General features: G+C 40.9%; 1 protein-coding gene across 1 annotated transcript; it reads right to left on the reverse strand.

The window, feature by feature from the left end:
• Positions 1–994: 994 nt before the first annotated feature.
• On the reverse strand, positions 995–25797 carry LOC139419649 (microtubule-associated protein 9). The gene is made up of 14 exons (XM_071169635.1): positions 25503–25797; positions 25127–25203; positions 16188–16272; positions 15449–16003; positions 15015–15244; positions 13038–13149; positions 10052–10119; positions 7666–7736; positions 5937–6099; positions 5215–5304; positions 4766–4927; positions 3847–3992; positions 3353–3488; positions 995–1245 (listed from the first exon to the last, which is right to left on the reverse strand). Exons 2-14 carry the CDS (start codon positions 25199–25201, stop codon positions 1126–1128), a joined length of 2013 nt encoding a protein of 670 aa, XP_071025736.1. The 5' UTR covers positions 25202–25203; positions 25503–25797; the 3' UTR covers positions 995–1125.
• Between the last annotated feature and the right edge of the window lie 488 nt (positions 25798–26285).

The following is a 26285-nucleotide window of genomic DNA, read 5'->3' on the forward strand; positions in this document are numbered from 1 at the left end:
TGGCTTGTGGCAAACTTTAAACAACACGTTTTATGGATATCTTTAAGAAATGGCTTTCTTCTTGCCACTCTTCCATAAAGGCCAGATTTGTGCAATATATGACTGATTGTTGTCCTATGGACAGAGCCTCCCACCTCAGCTGTAGATCTCTGCAGTTCATCCAGAGTGATCATGGGCCTCTTGGCTGCATCTCTGATCAGTCTTCTCCTTGTATGAGCTGAAAGTTTAGAGGGACGGCCAGGTCTTGGTAGATTTGCAGTGGTCTGATACTCCTTCCATTTCAATATTATCGCTTGCACAGTGCTCCTTGGGATGTTTAAAGCTTGGGAAATCTTTTTGTATCCAAATCCGGCTTTAAACTTCTTCACAACAGTATCTCGGACCTGCCTGGTGTGTTCCTTGTTCTTCATGATGCTCTCTGCGCTTTTGACGGACCTCTGAGACTATCACAGTGCAGGTGCATTTATACGGAGACTTGATTACACACAGGTGGATTGTATTTATCATCATTAGTCATTTAGGTCAACATTGGATCATTCAGAGATCCTCACTGAACTTCTGGAGAGTTTGCTGCACTGAAAGTAAAGGGGCTGAATAATTTTGCACGCCCAATTTTTCAGTTTTTGATTTGTTAAAAAAGTTTTAAATATCCAATAAATGTCGTTCCACTTCATGATTGTGTCCCACTTGTTGTTGATTCTTCACAAAAAAATACAGTTTTATATCTTTATGTTTGAAGCCTGAAATGTGGCAAAAGGTCGCAAAGTTCAAGGGGGCCGAATACTTTCGCAAGGCACTGTATATATATACACACACACACACACACACACACACACACACACACACACACACACACACACACACACACACACACAAAGTGTACTGTACATACATAGTATGTATGGCTCTGTTGTGTTGAGTTTCTCCATGTATGAAGTCATGAAGAAATGTGTCATGCAAAATTACATTTCAATACAGAAAAAAGTACACAGAATTCCAAAAATCATTCAATTTAATTTTGTACAATTTCATAAATAACACAATTTCAGCCATGATAAAAACATACAACAATCTAAATAGGCAAACTCCATATTTAGTGACATAAATCCATAGGCTGTGCAGGGATTATTTTCCAAAGGGCACAGTTTTACTAGGTGGACTCCAAGGGGGCGGTGGATCGTCTTGTAGAATAGCTTGTATCTGTCTCTCCTTCCTCTGTCTTGTCTGTTGGCGTTCTTTCCTTCTCTGTAGGAGAAGTGCAGACAAAAAAATAGTAGCTCAATTGGCAGAACATTTAATTGTCAACATGGCGGGTTGGGTTCAATTCGAATTGAAGTCAGTCAATTCAGAAAGTGCCTTGAATTTGTCAATGTAAAAGTGTAAAAAAATAAAAACTGCTACTTCAAGCTGTCATCAAGGCAAAGGGTGGCTACTTTGAAGATATACAATATATTTTGAGTTGTTTAACACTTTTTTGGATAGTACATGATTCCATGTGTTATTTCATAGTTTTGATGTCTTCACTATTGATTAAAAAAAACTAACATATATTTAAAAAAACATCAATTTCAGAAAAAAGGCTGTAACGTAACAAAATGTGGAACACCCGCAATAACATCTGCTAAATATGTGAATGTGACCAATTAAATTTGATTTGATTTGTTATTTCTGTATAAGAAAAAAGTTGACGACAAAGTTGCCTCTTTTACAAGGGGATCCAATAGGATGTTGGTTTTCCCCAATTTGTGGGCGTGGTCGAGGGGAATTCCTTATTATTACGTGAATACCGACTGGGACTATAAAGCCGCTTAAATGTGGTCTGTGTGCATACACTACCGTTCAAAAGTTTGGGGTCACTTAGAAATGTCCTTGTTTTTTAAAGAAAAGCTAATTTTTTGACCATTAAAATAACATCAAATTGATCAGAAATACAGTGTAGACATTACTAACGTTGTAAATGACTATTGTAGCTGGAAACAGATTTTTTAATGCAAGATCTACATAAGCGTACAGAGGCCCATCATCAACAACCATCACTCCTGTGTTCCAATGGCACGTTGTGTTAGATTAGCTAAGTGTATAATTTTAAAAGTCTAATTGATCATTAGAAAACCCTTTTGCAAGTATGTTAGAACAGCTGAAAACTTTTGTCCTGATTAAAGAAGTAAAACTGACCTTCTTGAGACTAGTTGAGTATCTGGAGCATCAGCATTTGTGGGCTCAATTACAGGCTCAAAATAACCAGAAACAAAGACCTTTCTTCTGAAACTTGTCAGTCTATTCTTGTTCTGAGAAATGAAGGCTATTCCATGCGAGAAATTGCCAAGAAATGTGTACTACTCCCGTCACAGAACAGCGCAAATTGGCTCTAACCAGAATAGAATGGGGAGTGGGAGGCCCCGGTGCACAACCGAGCAAGAGGACAAGTACATTAGAGTGTCTAGCTTGAGAAGCAGAAGCTTCACAAGTCCTCAAATGGAAGCTTCATTAAACAGTACCCGCAAAACATCAGTCTCAACGTCAACAGTGAAGAGGCGACTCCGGGATGCTGGCCTTCTAGGCAGAGTTGCAAAGAAAAAGCCATATCACAGACTGGCCAAAAAAAATAAAAGATTAAGATGGGCAAAAGAACACAGACACTGGACAGAGGAACTCTGCCTAGAAGGCCAGCATCCCGGAGTCACCTCTTCACTGTTGACGTTGTGTTTTGCGGGTACTCCTTAATGAAGCTGCCAGTTGAGGACTTGTGAGGCGTCGGTTTCTCAAACTAGACACTCTAATGTACTTGTCCTCTTGCTCAGTTGTGCACCGGGGCCTCCCACTCCTCTTTCTATTCTGGTTAGAGCCAGTTAGAGCCAGTTTGCTCTGGGAGTAGTACACAGTGTTGTACAACATCTTCAGCAATTTTGCGCATGGAATAGCCTCAATTTCTCAGAACAAGAATAGACTGATGAGTTTCAGAAGAAAGGTCTTTGTTTCTGGCCATTTTGAGCCTGTAATCGAACCCAAATGCTGATGCTCCAGATACTCAACCAGTCTAAAGGCCAGTTTTATTGCTTCTTTAATCAGGACAACCATTTCAGCTGTGCTAACATAATTGCAAAAGGGTTTTCTAATGATCAATTAGCCTTTTAAAATTATAAACTTGGATTAGCTAACACAACATGCCATTGGAACACAGGAGTGATGGTTGCTGATAATGGGCCTATATTCCATCATTTTTTATTATTATTATTATTTTTATCTGCCGTTTTCTGCTACAATAGTCATTTACAACATTAACAATGTCTACACTGTATTTCTGATCAATTTGATGTTATTTTCATGGACAAAAAAATGGTAGTGTACATACCAGCCATTTTTCATACATCTCCAAGGCCATCCTATCCTTCTCTTCTTTTTCGTATCTCTCCTCTTCCTCTTTGATCTTCTCTTTCCGACGCTCCGTTTTCACTTTTTCATGGACAACATCCTTCTTCCTTTCATTCCTATGTAATTTCCAGGGGAAGAAAAAAGGCAATTGTATAGTTTGATTCTTTCATATCCTGTATCTATGCCAATACTGTAACGTCCTCTAGTGTAACTGACCAATACATTTCTATCTGTGATTTTAAAGAGCTTTCATCAAAGCTTGTTACTTTAGAAAAGATCAACATCAAACTGATGTTTGAAAAATAATATGCCACTTAGCAGGCAAATTTACCCAAAGTGACTTAGTCTACAGTAGTCAGCATACATTTTAATATGTTTGTGATCCCTGCAGGAATTGAACCCACGACCTTGACATTGCTAGTGCCACACCTTAACCAAATTGGGCCACCAAGGACCACCATTTGATGCTCTCACCAATTAGAAATGGCAGATATGGAATCTCTCTTTCTCTCCTCTTCCTTCTCTTCTTTCTTCTGTTTTAGTTTATTTTCAACCTCCTTCTGTTTCGTGTATCTCTCTTTGAGAAGTTCATCATGTCCCTGCTTCCACTTTTCAAAAACCTGCAGGGAGATACATTCATAACGATATGAATAAATGCAGATAATGTTAGCATAAATGCAGATAATGCATTGAGATATATTCTGTGACGCTTAATAACTACTTAAAGGCCCAGCGCAATCAAAAATGCGTTTTGACTGTTTTATATTTACACATTTCCACACTACCAGGTTGGAATAATACTGTGGAATTGAGAAAATTATGATAATGCCCTTTTAGTGTAAGAGCAGTTTGAAAAGACTGCCTGAAATTTCAGCCTGTTTTGGTGGGATGGAGTTTTGGCCTGACATCACCAGTCAGTAAATTAGTTATTAGACCAATAAGAAAGAGTTCCAAACCTCTATGCCAATAACCCCTAGTTTTCAGCTTTCCCCTCCCCACTCAGACCCCTCCCAGAATGTTGCTCTTTGCTAAGAAGCTTTTTGACCTGGGTACTTAATTGTCACTCAGAAATGATTTTATATTGAGATAAAAAATGGCTGCATTGGACCTTGGACCACAAACTGGTGCGTTAGCCACCTACTATCATACCCCGTTCAAAACACACTTCCATATTTTGTATTGCCCATGGGACACATACACAATCAATGTCTCAAATATCTCATGGCTTAAAAATCCTTCTTTAACCCGTCTCCTCCCCTTCATCTACACGGATTGAAGTGGATTTAACAAGTGACATACAAGAAGGGATCATAGCTTTCACATGGATTTATCTGGTCAGTCTATGTTATGGAAAGAGCAGGTGTTCTTAATGTTTTGTACACACAGTATATACCTTTTTAGCAGATTCCTTTTTCTCTTCTTGTTCATAAATTTCTCTTTGCTTCTTTTTGATCACATCTTGCTTTTCTTTGACTTTTGCTTTGATGACTTCGGTTTTCTTTTCTTTCCAAGCCTCATAAGAGGCCTTGGCATCGTCCATTTTAGCTTGCTCATCCTGTGGACAGAGGTAATATGTGTTATTTGATGATTAGCTGTTTTCTTCTTGTATCATTTACTATTAATACATGAGGTGCTCTTAAGACCTACAGGACCTAAAACGGCTGCATTTGTAGTTTAAGTTATATACCTTGGGCGGCAAGGTCATTCTTAAAATGAATTATCTTAATAGTGTCCATTCAACTATCTGAATAATTGTTTAAAAATCTATAAATTGATTATAGAAATATTATTCTGCAAATAAATTAAACTTTTAAGATGCAGTGACAACATTTTCACCTTTACCTTTCTCCTCTTCTCTTCCTTTAATGTTTGTTCCTCTTTCCTTGTTTGCATTGTCTCTTGCAACTTCTCCCTTTTTTTTTTCAGCCATTCCTGTTATTTTCAGAAAATGGTTATGGTGTGTATATATATCTGTATACACACACACACACACACACACACACACACACACACACACACACACACACACACACGAGGTAGGGTAGATACAGTGCATTCGGAAAGTATTCAAACACCTTTACTTTTTCAAAATGTTGTTATGTTACAGCCTTATTCTAAAATGGATTTAATAAAGAATGTTCCTCAACAATCTATAGACAATTACCCCATAAAGACAAAGCGAACTGTTTGTTTTTTTTGCAAATGTATTGAAAATAAAACACGTACCTTATTTACATAAGTATTCAGATCCTTTGCTATGAGACTCGAAATTGAACTCAGGTGCATCTAGTTTCCATTGATCATCCTTGAGTTGGATGTTTTTACGTAACAAAATGTGGAAAAAGTCAAGGGGTCTGAATACTTTCCAAATGCACTGTATCGTAAATTAATAATCATAACGGAGACACAAAAGATACCATTTCATCTTTCTCATATATTCTGCATAGGGCCCAAAGGTTTTCTGATCAGGTCACACGGTCAGGGAAAACTCCTGCCACATATCACAATCATGCATATTTACAAAGTCATCCAATCAAAGTCATCCAATCAAATCCTGCCCATACCTGGTATATGGCCGCCCTGAGAGAATCTGCAGATCCGGGCTCTGCTTCCTTCAGCTGCACTTTACGATCCAGAACTTTCAGCGACCCCAAGTATTTGGACTCTGCTGTGTACGAACACACACTCTGCGACTTTCGGGAGCTTTTTGTCAGAGAACTTGAAGGCCTAAGGAAATAAAAACAAAATAGGAATGACCAAGGTTTACCAGAAATGAAAATGATCCCCATGAATTTCTTGTTATTACATCCAATTTTGAATTATTAAAGTGGCTCGAGATTTGAGTCAGTATGTCGACAGCAGCCACTAAATGTTAGTGATGGCTGTTTAACAGTCTGATGGCCTTGAGATAGAAGCTGTTTTTCAGTCTCTCGGTCCCAGCTTTCATGCACCTGTACTGACCTCGCCTTCTGGATGATAGCGAGGTGAACAGGCAGTGGCTCGGGTGGTTGTTGTCCTTGATGATCTTTTTGGCCTTCCTGTGACATCGGGTGGTGTAGGTCGTCCTGGAGGGCAGGTAGTTTGCCCCCGGTGTTGCGTTGTGCAGACCTCACTACCCTCTGGAGAGCCTTGCGGTTGTGGGCGAGCAATTGCCCTACCAGGCGGTGATACAGCCTGACAGGATGCTCTCAATTGTACATCTGTAAAAGTTTTTGAGTGTTTTGGTGACATGCTAAATTTATTCAGCTTCTTCACCTAGCTGTCTGTGTGGTTGGACCATTTCAGTTTGTCCGTGATGTGTACGCCGAGGAACTTAAAAAAACTTTCCACCTTCTCCACTACTGTCCCGTTGATGTGGATAGGGGGGTGCTCCCTCTGCTGTTTCCTGAAGTCCAGGATCATCTCCTTTGTTTTGTTGACGTTGCGTGTGAGGTTATTTTCCTGACACCACACTCCGAGGGCCCTCACCTCCTCCCGGTAGGCTGTCTCGTCGTTGTTGATAATCAAGCCTACCACTGTAGTGTCGTCTGCAAACTTGATGAATGAGTTGGAGGCGTGCATGGCCACGCAGTCATGGGTGAACAGGGAGTACAGGAGAGGGCGGAGAATGCACATTTGTGGGGCCCCAGTGTTGAGGATCAGCGGGGTGGAGATGTTGTTTCCTACCCTCACCGCCTGGGGGCGGCCTGTCAGAATGTCCAGGACCCAGTTGCACAGGGCGGGGTCAAGATCTAGGGTCTCGAGCTTAATAACGAGTTTGGAGGGTACTATGGTGTTAAATGCTGAGCTGTAGTCGATGAACAGCATTCTTACATAGGTTATTCCTCTTGTCGAGATGGGTTAGGGCAGTGTGCAGTGTGATTGCGTCGTCTGTGGACCTATTGGGGCGGTAAGCAAATTGGAGTGGGTCTAGGGTGTCAGGTAGGGTGGAGGTGACCCTGAATTGAGACTCTACTTTGTCTCTATACTGACGCTTAGCTTGTTTGATTGCCTTGCGGAGGGAATAGCTACACTGTTTGTATTCATTCGGTCATGTTGCCGGTTGCCTTGCCCTTATTAAAAGCAGTAGTTACGTTTCAAACAATGTCATAGTATTTGAAAATAGAATGGAATATCATGTTGCAGTACTGTGTAGTAGTTATTAACCTACCAATAATGGAAGATTTTATTGCATTAAGCATACTACTATCCTATAGTTTGCAAAGTATAATATAGTTGAGGCCATGGGTAAATAGAAAAGGAAGGATTTCCCTGCAAGATTTAGATAAATGTATAGAGAAATATGGTGTTTACCTGGTGTCGATAGAGTTCTCAGTCACATGGCTGAGTCTGCTTATATGATCTGGGTGATCCTCTGAATCGTCCTGAGAAGAAGCATGAATCACCTACATGAAAACTCCTGGACCTTATCACAATCATCACAATCACTTATCACAATCACTCTCAATAAGTTTTCTAATCACTCGATTTTCTGTAAATCCCACTCGCTAAAACAGTGTGGTGAGGAGTTTTAGGAAAGAGAAAGTTATAGCTCAGTTTAGTTTTAGGTTAAAATGTCCCTTAATGCAGTCTGATTTTTACTGGATGGAGCCTTTATCAAAACCTGCTACTGTGGTTGGATGTAATTTTATACTGGTGAGTATTGTTAATTTTCCAAAATTATTACAAAGTGGGGTGAAGCTAATACTTTAGGTATATGATAGGCAATACAAAAATATCAGATTTAGTCAAATCAGATGGCATCATCAATAACAAAGCAAATTAAAACAGTAGTAGATTATAGAGGTCGACCGATTAATCGGAATGGCCGATTAATTAGGGCCGATTTCAAGTTTTCATAACAATCGGTAATCTGTATTTTTGGACACCGATTTGCCGATTATAAAAAATAAAAAAACTTTATTTAACTAGGCTAGTCATTTAAGAACACATTCTTATTTTCAATGACGGCCTAGGAACGGTGCGTTAACTTCCTTGTTCAGGGGCAGAATGACAGATTTTTACCTTGTCAGCTCGGATATTCGTTTTTGCAACCTTCCGGTTACTAGTCCAACGCTCTAACCACCTGCCTTACATTGCACTCCACGAGGAGCCTGTGTGGCAGGCTGACTACCTGTTACGCGAGGGCAGCAAGAAGCCAAGGTAAGTTGCTAGCTAGCATTAAACTTATCTTATAAAAAACAATCAATCTTAACATAATCACTAGTTAACTACACATGGTTGATGATATTACTAGTATATCTAGCATGTCCTGCATTGCATATAATCGATGCGGTGCCTGTTAATTTCTCATTGAATCACAGCCTACTTTGACAAACGGGTGATGATTTAACAAGCGCATTTGCGAAAAAAGCACTGTCGTTGCACCAATGTACCTAACCATAAACATCAATGCCTTCATTTAAAATCAATACACAAGTATATATTTTTAAACCTGCATATTTAGTTACTAATGCCTGCTAACATGAATTTCTTATAACTAGGGGAATTGTCACTTCTCTTGCGTTCCGTGCAAGCAGTCAGGGTATATGCAGCAGTTTGGGCTGCCTGGTTCATTGCGAACTGTGTGAAGTCCATTTATTCCTAACAAAGGCCGTAACTAATTTGCCAGAATTGTATATAATTATGACATAACATTGAAGGTTGTACAATGTAACAGCAATATTTAGACTTAGGGATGCCATCCGTTAGATAAAATACGGAACGGTTCCGTATTTCACTGAAAGAATAAACGTTTTATTTTCGAAATGATAGTTTCCGGATTTGACCATATTAATGACCTAAGGCTCATATTTGTGTGTTATTATGTTATAATTATATTTGATATAGCAGTCTGACTGAGCAGCAGCAGGCTCGTAAGCATTCATTCAAACATCACTTGTGCGTTTGCCAGCAGCTCTTCGCAATGCTTCAAGCATTGCGCTGTTTATGACTTCAAGCCTATCAACTCCCGAGATTAGGCCGGTGTAACCGATGTGAAATGGCTAGCTAGTTAGCGGGGTGCGCGCTAATAGCATTTCAAACATCACTCGCTCAGACTTGGAGTAGTTGTTCCCCTTGCTCTGCAAGGACCGCAGCTTTTGTGGAGCGATGGGTAACGATGCTTCAAGGGTGGCTGTTGTCGATGTGTTCCTGGTTCGAGCCCAGGTAGGGGCGAGGAAAGGGACGGAAGCTATACTGTTACACTGGCAATACTAAAGTGCCTATAAGAACATCAAATATTCAAAAGTATATGAAATACAAATGGTATAGAGAAATAGTCCTATAATTCCTATAATAACCTCAACCTAAAACTTCTTACCTGGGAATATTGAAGACTCATGAAAGCTGGTGGTTCCTTTTAACATATGTTCTCATGTTCTGACCAAGGAACTTAAACGTTAGCTTTTTTACATGGCACATATTGCACTTTTACTTTCTTCTCCAACACTTTGTTTTTGCATTATTTAAACCAAATTGAACATGTTTCATTATTTATTTGAGGCTAAAATGATTTGATTGATGTATTAAGTTAAAATATAAGAGGTCATTCAGTATTGTTGTAATTGTCATGATTACAAATAAATAAATACATGAAAAAAAAAATATTGATTCATCGGTATCTGCTTGTTTTGGTCAACCAACAATCGGTATCGGCGTTGAAAAGTCATGACCGATCGACCTCTAGTAGATTACTTACTTGATATTCTTCAAATGATGTGGAGTATTTTCCATCCTTTGCCTTGCTGTCTTCTGAAGTATGTCCATCTGTAAAAAGAAATTGAGTTTTTAGAATGTGTTGGATGTTGTCCATGTTGTCTTTCTTGAAACAACTTAGACAATTATGCAATTTTGCAATGTTTATGCAGTGTCTTTGCTTATAACCTGCCTGGGCACACACATTACCTATCAAGTCCAAATTCATATTTTCAAACAATTTTTGAATACTGCAGCTCACAAATGCATAGCGTGCATCAGGAGTCATATACAGTAGAAAACCTGACAGATTGACCAGGTGAATCCAGGTCAAAGCTATGATCCCTTATTGATATCACTTGTTAAATCCACTTCAAATCATTGTAGATGAAGGGGAGGAGGCAGGTTAAAGAAGGATTTTTAAGCCTTGAGACAATTGAGACATGGATTGTGTACAGTGGGGGAAAAAAGTATTTAGTCAGCCACCAATTGTGCAAGTTCTCCCACTTAAAAAGATGAGAGGTCTGTAATTTTCATCATAGGTACACTTCAACTATGACAGACAAAATGAGAAATCACATTGTAGGATTTTTTATGAATTTATTTGCAAATATGGTGGAAAATAAGTATTTTGTCACCTACAAACAAGCAAGATTTCTGGCTCTCACAGACCTGTAACTTCTTCTTTAAGAGGCTCTGTCATCCACTCGTTACCTGTATTAATGGCACCTGTTTGAACTTGTTATCAGTATAAAAGACACCTGTCCACAACCTCAAACAGTCACACTCCAAACTCCACTATGGCCAGGACCAAAGAGCTGTCAAAGGACACCAGAAACAAAATTGTAGACCTGCACCAGGCTGGGAAGACTGAATCTGCAGCTTGGTTTGAAGAAATCAACTGTGGGAGCAATAATTAGGAAATGGAAGACATACAAGACCACTGATAATCTCCCTCGATCTGGGGCTCCACGCAAGATCTCACCCGTGGGGTCAAAATGATCACAAGAACGGTGAGCAAAAATCCCAGAACCACACGGGGGGACCTAGTGAATGACCTGCAGAGAGCTGGGACCAAAGTAACAAAGCCTACCATCAGTAACACACTACGCCGCCAGGGACTCAAATCCTGCAGTGCCAGACGTGTCCCCCTGCTTAAGCCAGTACATGTCCAGGCCCGTCTGAAGTTTGCTAGAGAGCATTTGGATGATCCAGAAGAAGATTGGGAGAATGTCATATGGTCAGATGAAACCAAAATAGAACTTTTCGGTAAAAACTCAACTCGTCGTGTTTGGAGGACAAAGAATGCTGAGTTGCATCCAAAGAACACCATACCTACTGTGAAGCATGGGGGTGGAAACATGATTTGGGGCTGTTTTTCTGCAAAGGGACCAGGAGGACTGATCCGTGTAAAGGAAATAATGAATGGGGCCATGTATCGTGAGATTGAGTGAAAACCTCCTTCCATCAGCAAGGGCATTGAAGATGAAACGTGGCCGGGTCTTTCAGCATGACAATGATCCCAAACACACCGCCCGGGCAACGAAGGAGTGGCTTCGTAAGAAGCATTTCAAGGTCCTGGAGTGGCCTAGCCAGTCTCCAGATCTCAACCCCATAGAAAATCTTTGGAGGGAGTTGAAAGTCCGTGTTGCCCAGCAACAGCCCCAAAACATCACTGCTCTAGAGGAGATCTGCATGGAGGAATGGGCCAAAATACCAGCAACAGTGTGTGAAAACCTTGTGAAGACTTACAGAAAACGTTTGACCTCTGTCAATGCCAACAAAGGGTATATAACAAAGTATTGAGATAAACTTTTGTTATTGACCAAATACTTATTTTCCACCATAATTTGCAAATAAATTCATTAAAATCCCACATTGTGATTTTCTGGATTTTTTTTCTTCTCATTTTGTCTGTCATAGTTGAAGTGTACCTATGATGAAAATTACAGGCCTCTCATCTTTTTAAGTGGGAGAACTTGAACAATTGGTGGCTGACTAAATACTTTTTTGCCCCACTGTATGTGTGCCATTCAGAGGGTGAATGGGCAAGAAAAAAAAGTGCCTTTGAACGGGGTATGGTACTTGGTGTCGTGTGCACCGGTTAGAGTGTGTCATGAACTGCAATGTTGCTGGGTATTTAACACTCAACAGTATCATGTGTGTATCAAGAATGGTCCACCACCCAGAGGACATCCAGCCAACTTGACACAACTGTGGGAAATATTGGGAGTCAACATGGGCCAGCATCCCTGTGGAAAGCTTTCAACACCTTGTAGTGTCCATGCCCTGACAAATGTAGGCTGTTCTGAGGCCAAAAGGGGTTGCCATTCAATATTAGGAAAGTGTTTCTAATGTTTTGTACACTCAATGTAAACAGAGTTAGGCCAATGTGGCTGAACGTGTCGAGTGCCACTTTTTCCTCCATAGCCCTTGCTAAGTGATAATCAACGCTTCTGCGTTGTGCTGTTCATTTCTAATAGTTTTCAAAACCTATGAAGATGTCCAGTAAAAGCAGATATGCTTTCACTGTTGACACTACAACACATGAATGCTAATCAATAATATATATTTTTTTAAAGTCTTAAATTCGCTGCTTTGTTTTTCTTGTTTACAGCGGGTCATTTCATAGAGAACTGTCAGAGGCGCTTTTGTATTGCATCATCAACATTACAAGAATAAAGTTCTCAAGGTTATATGGGCGCTAGCATGGTGGCCATTCTAAAACCTGGCCTAACTCTCTCTCTATATGGCTCTGAGGTAAACACTAAGGGGAAGTTTCCAACCAGACCCAGAATAAATCTATGCCTGGACTAAAAAGCATGCTTATGAAAGAATCTCCCTTGAGCGTGCTTTTTAGTACAATAGTTTATTTCTGCTTAAATTACAGATAGCTAACAATACTTGCAGCTGGATGTAGGCATATCAGTTGTTTTACTTTGCACACAAGTGCTGTTTAGCGAGCAGAAAATGTCACCCATACTTCTTACCTCTACTCCAGGTGCCATCAGTAGATTTGTACAGCGAGTTTGACTGCTGACCTATGGTTGAAGAGGACGATTTGCGGAGTTTAGATGAGATGGAGTGGTCTCCTACGGGGCCCTGTGGTGAAATACAAAAATACAATATGACTTTATTGTCCAATGTGAGTCCGAAATGTGCATTTGTGTCATATGGTCATCATCCAAAGGTTGTGATAAGGGCCAGCTAATCGATGGTGCCGTTGTTTTTGACTACCATTACAACATTGTCTGCATTATCTAACTGATCTATTTGCCGCAGTTTATTATGACTTCTCCTCAAATATGTTACGATAGTGACAGATGTGATAAGTATAAATCGGAGTTGAAAAAGAAAGGCCATTCCTCCCTCCCTTAAGAACTTCTGACAATCTGAAAGGACTGAGACAGGTATAAGCAACATGGCAAAAATCCCACTCTGTCCATCTGCGGCACAGGTAGAGCTACTTTCAAAATCCATATTGCTTATACCCATCCCAAGGCACTAGCAGCTGGGTCATAGAAATTGACCACTAGTATAGATAGTAGGGATAATAAAGATGTAGACTCTTAGATAATCTATAGGTAAATGCCAAAATAAAGGAAACAGTGTCTTAATTAGGTCGTTGGACCACCATAAGCCGCCAGAACAGCTTCAATGCACCTTGGCATAGTGTCTGGAACTATTCTTCCACGAGAAATTCCATCACTTTGTGTTTTGTTGATGGTGGTGCATAAGTGATCGATTGGGTTGATCTCTGGTGACTGAGACGGCCATGGCATATCGTGAAACAGTCTTTGTCACTGTAGCTCCTGCCAAACGTGCCCAAACAATCACCCCTCTTTCAAAGTCACTGAGATCTCTCCTTTCCACCATGGTAGCAAAAATAATGGCCAACTGGGCCTGCCCAGCATTTTTATACATTCATTTGATTTATTTAAATAGGCAAGTCAGTTAAGAACATATTCTTATTTTTCAACGACGGCCTATGAACAGTGGGTTAACTGCCTCGTTCAGGGGCAGAACGACAGATTTTTACCTTGTCAGCTAGGGGATTCGATCTTACAACCTTTCGGTTACTAGTACATGACCCCAAGCATGATGGGATGTCAATTCGACACCTGTGTGGAAGCACCTGCTTTCAATACACTTTGTATCCCTCATTTACTCAAGTGTTTCTTTTATTTTGACAGTTACAGTGGGGCAAAAAAGTATTTAGTCAGCCACCAATTGTGCAAGTTCTCCCTCTTAAAAAGATGAGGCCTGTAATTTTCATCATAGGTACACTTCAACTATGACAGACAAAATGAAAAAAAAAATCCAGAAAATCACATTGTAGGATTTTTTATGAATTTATTTGCAAATTATGGTGGAAAATAAGTATTTGGTCACCTACAAATAAGCAAGATTTCTGGCTCTCACAGACCTGTAACTTCTTCTTTAAGAGGCTCCTCTGTCCTTCACTCGTTACCTGTATTAATGGCACCTGTTTGAACTTGTTATCAGTATAAAAGACACCTGTCCACAACCTCAAACAGTCACACTCCAAACTCCACTATGGCCAAGACCAAAGAGCTGTCATAGGACACCAGAAACAAAATTGTAGACCTGCACCAGGCTGGGAAGACTGAATCTGCAATAGGTAAGCAGCTTGGTTTGAAGAAATTTACTGTGGGAGCAATTATTAGGAAATGGAAGACATACAAGACCACTGATAATCTCCCTCGATCTGGGGCGCCACGCAAGATCTCACCCCGTGGGGTCAAAATGATTCCATGGTGTCTTAGCCTGGCCCCCAGATCTGCTGTCTTGCCAACTCTTACTGTATGGTCATAGTCAAGCCAAGCAACAATGTCCATCTGACAAGAACAATAGGAGTTGGCAAGATGGCACAAACAAACCTGGCACCAAGTTACCCGTTTCTGGTCCAGGTCAAAGTATCAATAAGACAACATCACGTTACTCACTTGTCGACTATGACTCCTGGCGGATGTTTTGCTAGAAGATGAAGTAGTGGGGGGGCTGGCCATTTCACCCTGGTCAATAGAGGAAAGAGAGATGGACACAGAGGAGGTGGGGGGTCTGCTAGGAGGAGTTTCCTTGTCCACGGCGACAGGCTCTGCCTCGGTTTGACTGCTCACCCTCAGGGTCCTCTGCCTGGGTTTGGGTCTGGGTGGCTCATTCTCGACAACGCTGTCTGAATGGGAAAGGGATTAGACAATAATACCTAATAATTCCTAAGACTATAGCTACAAACAGATATGATAGCTGACAAAAATAAGATAACAATGAACCAATGTCACCCACAAATTGTGTCATGACCATATCCAATACATCATACATAACATTGTGCATATTGATGACAGGAACAAGCTATGAATTGAAGGAGATTTGAAGAAACCTGTCAAGGATGCACATCTGAAGAGTGGCAGTGGAGTAGCTAGCTTTCCTTTTCCTCCAGTCCTCGATTCTTTGCTCTCCACACTATTTTCAGACGGCAAGGGCAATGGGGTTTCCAACAGACCACCATTAGATGGCAGGGGCAAGGGAGAATCCCAATGGCTGTTGTTCTCCGAAGTTGATTGTAATGGGGATTCTGTTTGACTTGGTTGCGAGGGTAGGGAAAGAGGAGATTTCAATTGACTGTTCTGTGATGCCGAGGTTTCTGTGTAGTCTTGATGAGGGTTTTTAAAGTGCAGTGAGGAGTCCGAATCCTTCTGGTCGCTGCTACCTCCAATAAAGCCGTCTGTTTGTTCATTTTTATGTGGGTCAGGTGTCGCCAAATCTTGTAAGGGGGAAGTGGCCTTTCGCGTCTTCATGAACGAAACTCTCGTCGGCCTTTCGCTTTCCTCCTCATCGTCCGACAGGTTGAAGTCGTTGATCTTGGCTTTCTTCTTTCCAGCCTTGAAGGTATTGATTCTCTTTTTTCTTGAATTGAGAAGTTCTTTCAACACATCTAGGAAAATATTACAAACACATCTGTCAGTAATTTGGTGGTCAACTTATAACAGTGTTGCCTAATGTAAAATGTAGCTTGCCAATATGAACTGATAGTGTAATAGGGGGGATTTAAGATCACTGAAGTTCCGATTTCGAGTGATCGATGTATGTGCCACTCATTAGTATGACTAATGTCTTACCATCTTCATCAAAGTCATCCGAATAGGAGTATTGGTCAGTCTTCTTTTTACTTGCTCTAGCAGAAACAGCTGCCTCCAGCTCATCCTAAGAAGGGGGGGGGGGGGGGGGGGTGCAACTCAATATTAGGAAGGTGTCCTTAATGTTTTGTACACTCAGTGTATTTCAAAGCACTCTCAGTAGACCATTTTAAAACCCTTTTGTTCATAGGCTACTTCTGTCTAATGGCCAGGATAAAAAAGACGCACCTATGCGATACTGCTAAATCAGCCTTGATTAAGAGGAGGGTAGGCTATGCTTGGTTTGGGGAGAAACCAAATGGGGGGGAAACCAATTGTTTTGTTATGTTTCTAAATACGAGATTCACCGGCACAGAAGGCACATCTCTCCTTCCATGGACACTGCGCGCCATGGATGGATAGGCTGCGCTTCTGCTCTCAAATCCATGCCATGATCAACTGCGCTACGTTAAGACCTGCTTTTTGTGGGTCTTAACTTCTCATTAGCGCTGCTTGAAATTGTCCCTTTTGCGCTTCTTTGTAAGGACACCTCAAATATTACCACCCCTCCTACCTCAGCGCAAGCGTGCTGATGTTAGACAGGTAAATTACCTTACTTGGCGTTGGGGCTGGACAATTACGAAATTGTAAAACCAACGTGCATTTGACACTTGCGTCTACTTAGCGCCAGCTGAAAATTGAGGCCTAGATATACAGCACACTACCTCTTTTGTATATACAGTGCCTTGCGAAAGTATTCGGCCCCCTTGAACTTTGCGAACTTTTGCCACATTTCAGGCTTCAAACATAAAGATATAAAACTGTATTTTTTTGTGAAGAATCAACAACAAGTGGGACACAATCATGAAGTGGAACGACATTTATTGGATATTTCAAACTTTTTTAACAAATCAAAAACTGAAAAAATGGGCGTGCAAAATTATTCAGCCCCTTTACTTTCAGTGCAGCAAACTCTCTCCAGAAGTTCAGTGAGGATCTCTGAATGATCCAATGTTGACCTAAATGACTAATGATGATAAATACAATCCACCTGTGTGTAATCAAGTCTCCGTATAAATGCACCTGCACTGTGATAGTCTCAGAGGTCCGTTAAAAGCGCAGAGAGCATCATGAAGAACAAGGAACACACCAGGCAGGTCCGAGATACTGTTGTGAAGAAGTTTAAAGCCGGATTTGGATACAAAAAGATTTCCCAAGCTTTAAACATCCCAAGGAGCACTGTGCAAGCGATAATATTGAAATGGAAGGAGTATCAGACCACTGCAAATCTACCAAGATCTGGCCGTCCCTCTAAACGTTCAGCTCATACAAGGAGAAGACTGATCAGAGATGCAGCCAAGAGGCCCATGATCACTCTGGATGAACTGCAGAGATCTACAGCTGAGGTGGGAGACTCTGTCCATAGGACAACAATCAGTCATATATTGCACAAATCTGGCCTTTATGGAAGAGTGGCAAGAAGAAAGCCATTTCTTAAAGATATCCATAAAAAGTGTCGTTTAAAGTTTGCCACAAGCCACCTGGGAGACACACCAAACATGTGGAAGAAGGTGCTCTGGTCAGATGAAACCAAAATTGAACTTTTTGGCAACAATGCAAAACGTTATGTTTGGCGTAAAAGCAACCCAGCTGAACACACCATCCCCACTGTCAAACATGGTGGTGGCAGCATCATGGTTTGGGCCTGCTTTTCTTCAGCAGGGACAGGGCAGATGGTTAAAATTGATGGGAAGATGGATGGAGCCAAATACAGGACCATTCTGGAAGAAAACCTGATGGAGTCTGCAAAAGACCTGAGACTGGGACGGAGATTTGTCTTCCAACAAGACAATGATCCAAAACATAAAGCAAAATCTACAATGGAATGGTTCAAAAATAAACATATCCAGGTGTTAGAATGGCCAAGTCAAAGTCCAGACCTGAATCCAATCGAGAATCTGTGGAAAGAACTGAAAACTGCTGTTCACAAATGCTCTCCATCCAACCTCACTGAGCTCGAGCTGTTTTGCAAGGAGGAATGGGAAAAAATTTCAGTCTCTCGATGTGCAAAACTGATAGAGACATACCCCAAGCGACTTACAGCGGTAATCACAGCAAAAGGTGGCGCTACAAAGTATTAACTTAAGGGGGCTGAATAATTTTGCACGCCCAATTTTTCAGTTTTTGATTTGTTAAAAAAGTTTGAAATATCCAATAAATGTCGTTCGACTTCATGATTGTGTCCCACTTGTTGTTGATTCTTCACAAAAAAATACAGTTTTATATCTTTATGTTTGAAGCCTGAAATGTGGCAAAAGGTCGCAAAGTTCAAGGGGGCCGAATACTTTCGCAAGGCACTGTATATGATTTTGTCACCAACCATTTGAACTCTAACCTTTTTGGGCTGGCCAACTAGAGAGTCGAGACTGAGCTGGCCCTTAGTGTGCCAAGACACTGATTTTGATTCCGAGAATTTTGGATGGGAGAGCACGCTTTTTAAATAGGAGTCATATGTGTTGCCATATGATTGACAACGGATCATGACGGATCATGACTGACCGACCAAAAAAAACGGTCCCTCTTTCAACTCGTCCGATAGTTGATTTGTGTTGTACTTTTGATTGACAAAACCAGACAACGATGTACGTCATACAATTTTATCCATGTTAATGTGTCTCAGTGGGTCCGAAACCTAAACAGGAAGTTTAATGTCTCCAAGGTACACATCAAACACCTGGTGCACATAACAGTATCACGTTAATGCAAACATTCTGACAGATTACAGATCATTTAGCCTTTGTCATGACTCTTTTGGAGTCATTTCATGTTCAGTTTGATTAACCGAAGCTTTTTCTAAACCCAAATACTCCTCGCATTTGATACAGTTTTGGAAACATATGGAACTTAACTTTCAAATCAGTGATAAATTATATTTTAAACTACTACACACCTTTATAGGGTTATGGTTAGTGTTCCCTCATGGCCATATCTCCATGTTACAGCCTGTGTTTACAGAAGACAGGCGGAAGACAGAGGGACCACTAGTGCTAATTAGCTTTCTAGCATGCTCTGGAATGGAAGAAGGCTGTCAGAAACGTGTTGTACCACTCAATACTTTTATAAATATACATTTTGTGATGCTTACTGTGTACCTGTGCTTATCCTGATTGTTTCAGAGTTGTCAGAATTCATATTTTTTGTGTAAAATGCAACAAAATGCACCCAAAGAAAAGCTTAAAAGTTACACAGGACAAACATAGGTACAAGGTAAGCATTAAATAATGGACATTTTTATAAGTATCGACTGATAGCGGCAAACTCCGCAGACACTCATTGCAACTCCATTGAGATTTGGGCCTATAAATTGTGTTTACTAAGCTAGGCCTATACCTAGACCTATACCTTCAAGCCACAGATGAAAGGTAGGCTCTCTTCGTTCTAGCCTATGACTTAACCTCATGAAAAAAATACTACAGTTTACCATAGAATACTATAGTACTTACTACAGAATTCTGTAGTAAAGTGTAGTATACTGTAGAATACTAAAGTAAATACTACAGTATTATCCACTCAAATCACTGTAGTTAAACTACAGTAATGTCCGCAAAAACACTACAGTCCGGTCAAAAACACTACACTTGTATTATAAATACTATGGTATCCAATTTGTATAAAGGCCTACCCTGCCCATTCCCCTCCCGCATATCCCAATTTGTGCCACCCATAAGTGAGAAACCTACATACATGCCAAGTGTAGACCATATATTGTGTTCCCTACAGGTTATAAAAAAAGAGCAGAAGCTCTTAACTATCTGTTTAGACCCCAGTCCTACCTACCTACAGGTTATGGAAAATTAGCTCTTTTAGTATTTCTCCAGTAGGTCCTTAATTTTTTTTTAAACAAACAATACACATTCAAACAACATCATACATCACCCCTGCCCAGACCCACGAGCACACACTCCCCATCTCCAGAGCACGCATTACTTTCCGCCACATGGCCTGAAACTGCACCATTTTGTTTCTGTCCATAGCCCAACTATTTCAATATTTAAATAATAATTAATTAGATTTTTCCATTGTGTTAATGATGGCAGATTGATTTCCATGTTTTGAGTATACGTTTTTTTTTCAAGATGAGTTATGAGAAGAGAATCGTCCAACCCATCGGGTATCTCACTACACCCCCATATGGCATGTCTACAAATACGCAGACAAACAGATGAAAAGTACATTTACATAGTGATATTTCTGACAGCCAACTTTCTAGCTCCGCCCACAAAACTTCTAGAATTTATACCATTCCCAGAAAGCATGGATTATTAATTTACACTTAAGACATGAATTTACACTTATTTGTGAATTTCAAATTCAAATTTATTTGTCATTTGCGCCGAAACAGTTGCAGACCTTACAATGAACTGCTTACTAACAAGCTCTTAACCGACAATGCAGTTAAAATACAAAAAAAAAGTACAAAAAAAAAGTAAATAATTAAAGCGCAGCAGTAAAATAACAATAGCGAGGCTATATACAGGGGGTATAGATACAAAGTCAATATACAGGGGCATCGGTTAGTCGAGGTAATTGGGGTATATGTACATGTTAGTGACTATGCATAGATAATAACAGAGAATAGCAGCAGCGTAAAAATAGAGGGGGCGGAGGGGCAATGCAAATAGTCTGGGTAGCCATTTGATTAGCTGTTCAGGAGTCTTATGGCTTGGGGGTAGAAGCTCCGGTACCGATTGCCGTGCGGTCGCAGAGAGAACAGTCTATGACTAGGGTGGCTGGAGTCTGACAATTTTTAGGGCCTTCCTTTGACAACGCCTGGTATAGAGGTCCTGCATGGCAGGAAGCTTGGCCCTAGTGATGTACTGGGCTGTACGCACTACCCTCTGTAGTGCCTTGCGGTCAAGGGCCGAGCAGTTGCCATACCAGGCAGTGATGCAACCCGTCAGAATGCTCTCAATGGTGCTGCTGTAGAATCTTTTCAGTCTCCTGAAGGGGAATAGGTTTTGTTGTGCCCTCTTCACAACTGTCTTGGTGTGCTTGGACCATGTTAGTTTGTCAGTGATGTGGACACCAAGGAACTTGAAGCTCTCAACCTGCTCCACTACAGCCCATCGATGAGAATGTGTGCGTGCTCGGTCCTCCTTTTCCTGTAGTCCACAACATTCTCCTTTGTCTTGAGGGAGAGGTTGATGTGCAGGCACCACACGGCCAGGTCTCTGACCTCCCTATAGGCTGTCTCGTCATTGTCGGTGATCAGGCCTATGACTATTGTGTCATCAACAAACTTATTGATGGTGTTGGGAGTCGTGCCTGACTGTGCAGTCATGAGTGAACAGGGAGTACAGGAGGGGACTGAGCACGCACCCCTGAGGGGCCCCCATGTTGAGGATCAGTGTGGCGGATGTGTTGTTACCTACCCTTACCACCTGGGGGTGACCTGACAGGAAGTCCAGGATCCAGTGGCAGAGGGAGGTGTATAGTCCCAGGGTCCTTAGCTTAGTGATGAGCTTTGAGGGCACTATGGTGTTGAACGCTGAACTGTAGTCAATGAATAGCATTCTCACATAGGTGTTCATTTTGTCCAGGTGGGAAAGGGCAGTGTTGAGTGCAATAGAGATTGCATCTGTGGATCTGTTGGGGCGGTATGCAAATTGGAGTGGGTCTGGGGTTTCTGGGATAATAGTGTTGACGTGAGCCATGACCAGCCTTTCAAAGCACTTCATGGCTACAGACGTGAGTGCTACGGGTCTGTAGTCATTTAGGCAGGTTACCTTAGTGTTCTTGAGCACAGGGACTATGCTACTCTGTTGAAACAGGTTGGTATTACAATGTTAATCAGGGACAGGTTGAAAATATCAATGAAGAAACTTGTCAGTTGGTCAGTGCATGCTCGGAGTACACATCTTGGTAATCGGTCTGTTGACCTGTTTTAATGTCTTACTCACATCGGCTACAGAGAGCGTGATCACAAAGTCATCCAGAACAGAACAGAAAACCAGAACAGCTGGTGCTCTCATGCATGTTTCAGTGTTACTTGCCTCGAAGCGAGCATAGAAGCAATTTAGCTCATCTGGTAGGTTTGTGTTACTGGGCAGCTCATGGCTGTGCTTCCCTTTGTAGTCTGTAATAGTTTGCAAGCCCTGCCACATCCAACAAGCGACTGAGCCGGTGTAGTATGGTTCAATCTTAGTCCTGTATTGACGCTTTGCCTGTTTGATGGTTTGTCGGAAGGCATAGCGGGATTTCTTATCAGCTTCCAGGTTAGAGTCCCACTCCTTGAAAGCGGCAGCTCTACCCTTTAGCTCAGTGCGGATGTTGCCTGTAATCCATGGCTTCTGGTTGGGGTATCCACATAGTCACTGTGGGGACTACGTCACTGATGCACTTATTGATAAAGCAAGTGATTGATATGGTGTACTCCTCAATGCCATCGGAAGAATCCCCGAACATATTCCAGTCCGTGTAGCTCATTGAGTGCGGTCTTAGTGCCAGCATCGGTCTATGGTGGTATGTAGACAGATACGAAAAATACAGATGAAAATTCTAGTTAGATAGTGTGGTCTACAGCTTATCATGAGATACTCTACCTCAGGCGAGCAAAACCTCGAGACTTCCTTAGAGTTTGTGCACCAGCTGTTGTTGACAAATATGCATAGGCTGCCCATTGTCTTACCAGAGGCCGGTGTTCTATACTGTCGAAAAAGCTTAAAACCCGCCAGCTGTATGTTAATCATGTGGTCATTCAGCCACGACTCGGTGAAACATAAGATATTACAGTTATTAATGTCCCGTTGTTAGGATATACATGCTCGTAGTTCGTCTATTTTATTATTGATTAATTGTACGTTGGTTAATAGGACCGATGGTAAAGGTAGATTACCCTCTTGGCGACAGATCTTTACGAAGCACCCGGACCGTCGTCCACGATATCTCCTTATTTTCCTCCTGCGAATGACGGGGATGAGGGCCTTGTCGGGTGTCTCGAGTAAATCCATCTCATCCAACTCATTAAATAAAAATGATTTGTTCAGTTCAAGATGAGTAATCGTTGTTCTGATGTCCAGAAGCTCTTTTCGTCATAAGAGACAGTAGCAGCAACATTATGTACATGCGAAAAAACAAACAAAATAACACAGGTTCACTAAGTGGGCCATTGCCAGAGGGTGAGTTGGCCATTGCCAGAGGAGAGAGAGCGTGACATTTCAGCAGTAGGTATGAAATAATGACAGACAGACGAACTAGATAGCCAATTCAAAACATAACTTGTAGCAATTTCTTGCTAGTTAACTACAGCTAAAGTATTGGTGTCATTGTCGCCTTTCCACCAGCACTGTAGATAGCCTAAATAATATAAACGCAACCATTTCAAAGATTTTTCTGAGTTATAGTTCATGTAAGTATATCAGTCAATTGAAATAGATTCATTAGGCCCTTATCTATGGATTTCACATGGCTGTGCCCCTGCCCAGTCATGGGAGGGTGTAGGCCCACCCACTAGAGAGCCAAGACCAGCCAATCAGAATGACTTATTCCCCACAAAAGGGCTTTATTTAAGACAGAAATACTTCTCATCGGATGGGATCAGGCACGACAACCTTCCAGTGTCAATAATGCTTACTTGCTCATTAGACATGACATATAATAGTCAAATCCTTAACAGTGAATAATCAGAAGTCTCTATTGCATAATGTCATTTGTGAATTTTGGTGAACATTTTCTAATGGATGAACATGGAAAAAGACAGCTCATGGACTTCTTTCATCCCAAGTCAAGCACCGTCTCTTTTGTATAATAAATTTGCTTATACTGGATTAAGTGTACATTTTCGTAAACTGTAATTTCATTATGTTCCAACTTTCTTGTGCCAACATCAGTTCTTGGTTACAATAGTTTATATTTTTTTCAAGGAGACTGTCAGTTGGATATCTTCCCTATCATATAAAAATAATTTAGGGGCGGCAGGGTAGCCGAGTGGTTAGAGTGTTGGACTAGTAACCTAAAGGTTAACCCACTGTTCCTAGGCCGTCATTGAAAATAAGAACTTATTCTTAACTGACTTGCCTAGTTAAATAAAGGTAAATACAGTTTCTGACTCAAATAAGATTCCCTTAAGTTTTAAGATACGTAACTTTTAAGTTGCATGTATTTGAAACTATCGACATTGGTCAGTCCATAATTACTTTTGAATTATGTCATGGAAATACATGTATTTCCTGTTAACAACTCATTTAGAGTTTCTATGCCGGTAAATTCTGAAAAGCTATCCAAGGATTGTTCCTTAAGGTTGTGTTTTTAGGAACTGATATTGTTTGTTTTTATAATGATGGCCTACCCCGGCCAAACCCTAATGACGCTGGGCCAAATGTGTGCCGCCTTATGAGACTCCCAATCACGGCCGTTTTTGATACAGCCTGGAATCGAACCAGGGTCTAGTGACGCATCTAGCACTGAGATGCAGTGCCTTAGACTGCTGCACCACTCGGGAGCCCGTAGTTTCATTTTCTGCCATATTGTTATAGTGTTCTTATCTATGAAGTTGTTCATATTTAAAAACTTAACTCCAGTAGGTTTCCTCAAGGAGAATCACTTCTATGTCAAAGATAATAAAACAAAAACACTACAATACATCAGCAAAAACACTCCAGTAAATACTACAATCTGCAAAAACATTACATTTACTATACTAGTTATTTTACTACAGTATTTATAATATAGTTAACTGTAAATACTACAGTATATACTACAGTATACAGTAAATACCGCAAAAAAATACTACAGTGAATACTATAGTATTTATATCATGGTATACTATAGTATTTTTTAAATGTTGGTATAGGCCGTTAGGCATATAACGAGTACGTTAGTAATGCGTGCTGAGCAGAGGCAGTAAAAAACAGGTGTTGAACAAGCAGTTTATAGCTAGCTACCTGAAAATGTGTTCTCCTCGACGCCTTCGGGCTCTTGGTGTAAGCCAGTGTTGTGCTGAAGTCTTTATCTGCCATTCCTGGAAATCAAAAAGTTATTTTTAGATGCCAGCCATGTGAATAGCTTAGTTAGCTAGCCAAGCTAGTTTAATTTGCAAGCTACTGTAGCTATTTGTCTTAGACTAAACGCATTGCCATACAAATCAATGTGACCTTGGTTATCTCTGGTTTTGAATAAGCTAACGTCAGCTCACTCACCCAGCCCACTTTATCTTTCTAGGGAAAACGTGATTTAGCTAAAGCCGCAAGAAATATCCTGCTATCTCATGAAAAACAACTAGCTAGCTGTATGCTAACGTTAGCTATTTAATCTTTATACCTCAGTTGGTTTGATCTTGTTTGTCAAGAAGGTAGTTTGTTGCTAAAACAACATGTTTCACTGAATGAGGGGATTCTCTTAAACTGGCCTGGGCGCCCGGGTTTTCGTAGTTTGCAGCGGGTAAAAAACGATAGCATTCGTTTTGGAACCAGACTGCCCCCACCCCCCGTGTCACGCGACGAACCATAGGCCGGTTCAACACTGACCAGGGTATTTAACAGAACTCTGCAATTGTTGGGTCGTCTCTAGTTACCACAAACACAAAGTCATACACCGTAACTAAGGAACTGTTTCTGGATCACTTCCGTGTCACGTTTTTCCTCAAGGTTGGAATTTCAAAATAAAGGTTCCCTATACATAAGTGTAAAACACATTCATGCAACAGTATTTTATATACAAGTTTTTTTAAAGGCAATTTAAAGGAAAACACGTACACTTAATGAATCACTTTGATCTATTTTTACTTCCCCAGAGTCCGATAAACTTGTGGATGCCGTTGCATGTCTCTGCGTCCAGTATAAAGGAAGTTAGAGGTAGTTTCGTGAGCCAACGCTAAGAGGCATTCGTCCAATGACTAGAAGTCTACAGGAACAGCTGGTTTAATTGCGCTGGTTACTTAATAAATTCATTAATTAATTCATTCATTAGTTAGTTAATTGCTAGTTAGCAATTGCTCTAACGCTACTTAGAAACTTCCTAAAAATGGTATGCACGAGTTCATCCAACTCTGGGGAAGTTTAATTTTTTTAAATTCCCGGAGTATCCTAAGCACAATACATGGAC

Source organism: Oncorhynchus clarkii, chromosome 10 (assembly GCF_045791955.1).
Source record: "Oncorhynchus clarkii lewisi isolate Uvic-CL-2024 chromosome 10, UVic_Ocla_1.0, whole genome shotgun sequence".
Taxonomy (NCBI): domain Eukaryota; kingdom Metazoa; phylum Chordata; class Actinopteri; order Salmoniformes; family Salmonidae; genus Oncorhynchus; species Oncorhynchus clarkii.

Excerpts from the sequence above, each read along its gene's own strand:
- LOC139419649 (XM_071169635.1), bottom strand. The coding sequence starts at position 25,201 with ATGGCAGATAAAGACTTCAGCACAACACTGGCTTACACCAAGAGCCCG. Across the intron at positions 5,305-5,936 it reads TCAGGGCGGCCATATACCAG|GAATGGCTGAAAAAAAAAAG; the intron begins GTATGGGCAGGA and ends TGAAAATAACAG. Across the intron at positions 3,489-3,846 it reads ATATCTGCCATTTCTAATTG|GAATGAAAGGAAGAAGGATG; the intron begins GTGAGAGCATCA and ends GAAATTACATAG.